The 4794-nt window shown below is 46.6% G+C and overlaps 1 protein-coding gene across 1 annotated transcript in view; it reads right to left on the bottom strand.

The window, feature by feature from the left end:
* The window catches only part of LOC106524247 (uncharacterized), a 3632-nt gene extending 1049 nt beyond the window's left edge, over positions 1-2583 (bottom strand). The window contains exons 1-2 of the mRNA XM_014017972.1: positions 968-2583; positions 481-901 (exon numbers count right to left, since the gene is read on the bottom strand). Coding sequence (XP_013873426.1) covers positions 481-901; positions 968-2165 — 1619 coding nt within the window. The 5' untranslated portion in view covers positions 2166-2583. The remainder of the gene's footprint in view (positions 1-480; positions 902-967) is intronic.
* Between the last annotated feature and the right edge of the window lie 2211 nt (positions 2584-4794).

Below are 4794 nucleotides of genomic sequence, written 5' to 3' on the forward strand. Positions count from 1 at the left end.
ATAATATTACAACTTTATTCTCATAATATTACAACTTTATTCTCATAATATTACAACTTTATTCTCATAATATTACAACTTTATTCTCATAATATTATGACTTTATTCTCATAATGTTATGATTTTATTGTCCTGAAGCATCTCAGTAATCCAGGTAAAAAAAAAATCAAAATGAAAATAAATTGTATAGGTCTTCTGGACGGGTTCTTCTCTAATGAAACGTTTCGTCTCTCCTCCAAGAGACTTCTTCAGTCTGAGAGTTTCAGGCAAAATTCCAAAATATGATTTTATTCTTATAATACTTTATTTTCGTAACTTGTAGTTGCATTTTCTTTTATTTAACATCTTATTGCCGCATAAATTTCATCAGCTAAGTTGCTAAACTWACTTTTAAAAAACAAATCCTTCGGTCCGTGGTGAATTTCCAAACTGCGCCGACACGTTAAAAAAATAAAAACACCACCGTCTTCATTTCTCAGTTTGTTTTGCTGCCCGCGCATTGAATCCTGGGATATCCTCGGCTGATAAGGATACATGGATGCATCCTCAGATTTCGACAGGAAGAAGGACGCATTCCTCGGCCGCAGGATGAGGAGCCTTCGAATTGGGACTGTCCTCCGCGCGGGGCAATGACGTATGCAGCCGACAAATGCGCACTCATGAGGACCCAGCCCCTGAATTGAGACACAGCCTCTATGTTCAGGTGACAAAGAGGTACCTGTAGCTGATACAAGACGACCTAGAAATGACACTTGGGAATGAACTGCCTGGAGCTTAGGTTTACTGACCTTAAACCCTGCCTGATGAAGAAGCTGTAAGATGGTGTGGGTGGCCTGCAAACAATCAGCAGAGGTCTCAGAAGCAATCAGGAGGTCATAGACATACTGAAGGAGGGTCGTGCCTGTGGGGAGGGGACAGTTAACCAGGAGATTAATAGCTCTAAGTTCATGAACCATCCTATATTTACCTGTGCCTGGTTTTTCAACAGGGAGGATGGGAGTGTTCCACTGTGAGCAGGATGGCTCCAACACACCAGCTTTCAGGAGGCCCTGAACTGTGTTTTGCAAACCTAAAGCTGCTTCAGTTTTGTGGGGATACTGATAAAGCCAAATGGGATCTGTGGGATGTAGTTGAARAGAAAAAGGAGAACAGATGCTAAGGCCTACATATTCTGGTCCTCTGGACCAGAGCGAGTSAGGGAGTGATGACAACATTTTAGGAACATCAGGGTGATCTGATTTTTCTCTACCATGGTCTCTGGAAATCAGTTCGTGTGTCAAGGTGCCCTGGTCAGAGGTGGTAACAGCAATAGAGTAGCAGTCAGTAGAGGGTGAGAATGAGACACAAGGGAGCTGAGTGGGAGTCCAGTCTGTAGCACCAAGCTCTGCTTTTACCATGGGGCCTAAGTCTTTAGCCTGGTGTTTGGGAGAGAGAGCAAGGGACACATGTGGTACTGCCTCTGCCGTCATTCTATACCACTCTAACTGTGAGGGGGACAGATTGACATGTGAGGCTACCCCTTGAGGCCCTACAACGATCTTATCAGAGGGTAAAGACCACTCTGTATCTTGTAGGTCTGAAACAAAAGCTTCATGATAACATTCATCTGACTTACGGTCATAAAAGAGAGTGACATGAAGAGGGTCTGTAGGAGGGACATAAGGGCGGAGGGCGTCCACCCACGGCTTCCAAGATAGGAAAGCAGAGAGGATGCCAGTGTGCTGTGGGTTTTCTGGATGCAGTAGGACCCAATAAATGTCAGCCACTTCAGGTTGGATCGGTTGCAGCAGATACTGGGAGGATAAGTGAAAGRATGATTGAGAGGATGCAGAACATGTCCATTGTGTCCCATCCAACAGTCTGACAGTGAGTCCAGTTGATTCACACAGGATTAAGGCCCCTAATTTCTTTAAAAGGTCCCGCCCCCACAAGTTAATGGGAACATCACTGGAAAGGACAAAGGGATGGGTTGTAGATTGGGTCCCCACTGACACAGGCAGAGGCTTAGACAGAGGTAGTCTTTGTTGTTCCCCAGAAAAACCCACAACAGACACAGTAGCGGTTGTTGCATGCTTGTTATACTCAGAGTCTTTCAAAGTCGAGTAGGTGGCACCCGTATCCACTAAGAAAGGGAGGGTCTTATTCAAGACAGTCATTTGCACCATAGGATCTGCCCCTCCTCCTATGTGCTGGGTTTTTTGTGGGGTGTGTCACTGCTGAAGATGTCCCTCAGGACCATGCCACTGAGCCCAGTCTCCGGTCATGTTGGGGGTACTGGCCAGTTGGAGCCATTTGTGGATTAGGAGCTGGATGCTGTGCTCCTCCACGTGGGGGACCTTGTCCCTGTCTCAGAAAGCAGTCTCTGGTCCACTGCCCAGGTTTGTGGCAGAAATGACAAACATCCTGTGCTCTGGGTTCCTGCATGTAACCACGGCGGTAACCCCTACCCCGCTGTCCACCTCTAGCCCTCCACTGGCCTCTAGGGGCCCATTGGGGCTGCTCATAAGTGACTGGAGGTGTTGGCAAAGGTGGTACAGGGGGTGTGTCAGGTGATGCTGCTACAGCTGCCAGCATTTGCTTTTTGTCCTTCCTGGGGTTGACCACATCTCTGGCTTGCTTCAACTGTAGTTTAAGTAACTGGGTTTGCATGTCCTCTAAATCAGTTTTAGCTTTGTTGGCTTCATCAGCAGCTTTCTGCAAGTGATGAATTAAAGTTTTTCCCACATATCAGAATCAGCAGAAGGCAAGTCTGGATTAGATTTCATAGCATCAGTCACCGAGGCAGGCACTCTATCCAGGATGGCCTGTCTGAAAAAATGTCTTTGCTCTTTACTCTGGCCGTGGCAGTGTGTCCAGTCATGCCAATCCTGCTTACACTGATCTAAGTAGGAGGTAGGGTTCTGTCCAGGTTTCCACTGAAACTTGGGAACACCTGCTCCCTCTGGGAGAAGATAAGCCTCTCTCAAAGCTGCTTCCAATGCTGTGATGTGTCGGGTCATTGGGTCAGAGTCGGGCACATGACTCCCCCATTTGGCTGCAACTTCTATTTCACACATCTTGGTAGAAGTCACACATTTTGCTAACAAAGCTCTTATGTCACCCACAGCTAGAGTCTTCCCTTTAGTAAAGCTGTTAACTGCATTTAGCCACTTACTACCTTCTTCAGTCAGTGGGGGAAGTCTGTCCACTAGGGCCTGTATGTCACCCAAGKMAAAAGGTCCATACTTAATCTGGCCACTAGAGTGCAGTAGAGGATAATTACCATGATCAGATGTGTTAAGGTTTTCTTCCTGCTCCTGTGGATCTTTCTTGACACTTGCTGGGGATGGAAAGTAAACTGCAGGGAGACCAGAGCTTTGGGACACATCACCTTCACATGGGACAGCGAGCAGTTCAGATGTAATTCTGACTGGTACTGACCAGGAATCACTATTCATCTGTCTGTGAGATTGTGTGACATGTGGATGTTCTATTTGGGGAAACTCAGGCCCATTATCCCAGCCTAAAAGGGGCTGGGAGTCAGGGGTGATGGACAAGGTGTGGCTGCTTGGAGGCAGTGAGCTGAGAGGATACGACTGAGCCACACTCCCCAGGGAGGTGCTTTCTGTGCCTACAGACTGTAGTGATGTGGGCGGTGCCGATCTTATTAATTTGAATGGGTCTACTTTTGTAAGTTCATCTGTGTTCAAAGAACTCAGATCATCCATGCACGCTCTATAAGGCGAACTTGTGACTGTGCGGGCTTTCATGACGACCAGTCTCTCACGTTCTGGTGCTATTTCTACTGTGCCCTGTTTAACATCAAAAAATGGAAACATACCAGGTGCAGTTGGAAGTGGAGGAGGGTTCGTGTGTAAGTAAGGGGGAGGCTCAGCAGTGTGTGTCCTTTTCCTCACTTCCTGTAGCTGCAACCGGAGACGGCTCTGCAGAAGATGTGTTGTTTGCTTTATCTCTAATGTCAGTGACTAACAGATGGGTGAGGCCTTGAGCGATCAATGCCAGATGACTCCACTCTTTACAGTTGACCTCTGCTTCACTTAACTGTTTTTTCCTCTTGACAAACACACTTCCTGCCTCTTGCCTCTGCACCTCAATCTGCTCTTTCTCCTTGTTACATTTCTGAACCTTGTCCCATATTAGATCAATCACACTGCTCTGTTCAGGGTTGTCAGAAAATTCATCTAACCTTTGCTGTAACTGTTTCTCTACATTTTTATCCAAAACAGACAGGGAGACCGCTTCTTTTACTATTTTAATTTGTTTTTGTAAAGTTATAGGCTTACCCTGTAGTGGTATATTTTAACCAATCCCTCCTCTATTTCTCTGTCAAATTCACCATCCATTCCTGCACACACAATCAGGTCCCTCAAAATCTTTATTATTTCAGGAACACTGGAGACAACGCTACCCCATTAACCAGAGGATGTTCCTGCACAGCCTGAACGTTCCTATTGGCAAGCCAGACCATCAGAAATTTTTTTGCTTATATCTCCTCCGGAACTCTTTTATTTATTCCTCATTCACTCAGCTGGTCTTATGGATAGACAGAGCCTCACTGCTCGACAGGCTGACCACAGAGGAGTATCAGTCCTCTGCGCCAGTGACTGACAATCAGGGAGACGAGACACAGAAGACAGGCCTACTTTCTTTTTCACACACACAGCCACGCGAGACTCTGACACAAAACCAGTATCATATTAGGGCGGCACGACGGCTCAGTTGTTAGCACCGACGCCTCACAGCAAGAAGGTCCTGGGTTCGATCCCTGGTTCGGACCTGGGGTCTTTCTGTGCG

Source organism: Austrofundulus limnaeus, unplaced genomic scaffold, assembly GCF_001266775.1.
Source record: "Austrofundulus limnaeus strain Quisiro unplaced genomic scaffold, Austrofundulus_limnaeus-1.0 Scaffold180, whole genome shotgun sequence".
NCBI classification, from domain to species: domain Eukaryota; kingdom Metazoa; phylum Chordata; class Actinopteri; order Cyprinodontiformes; family Rivulidae; genus Austrofundulus; species Austrofundulus limnaeus.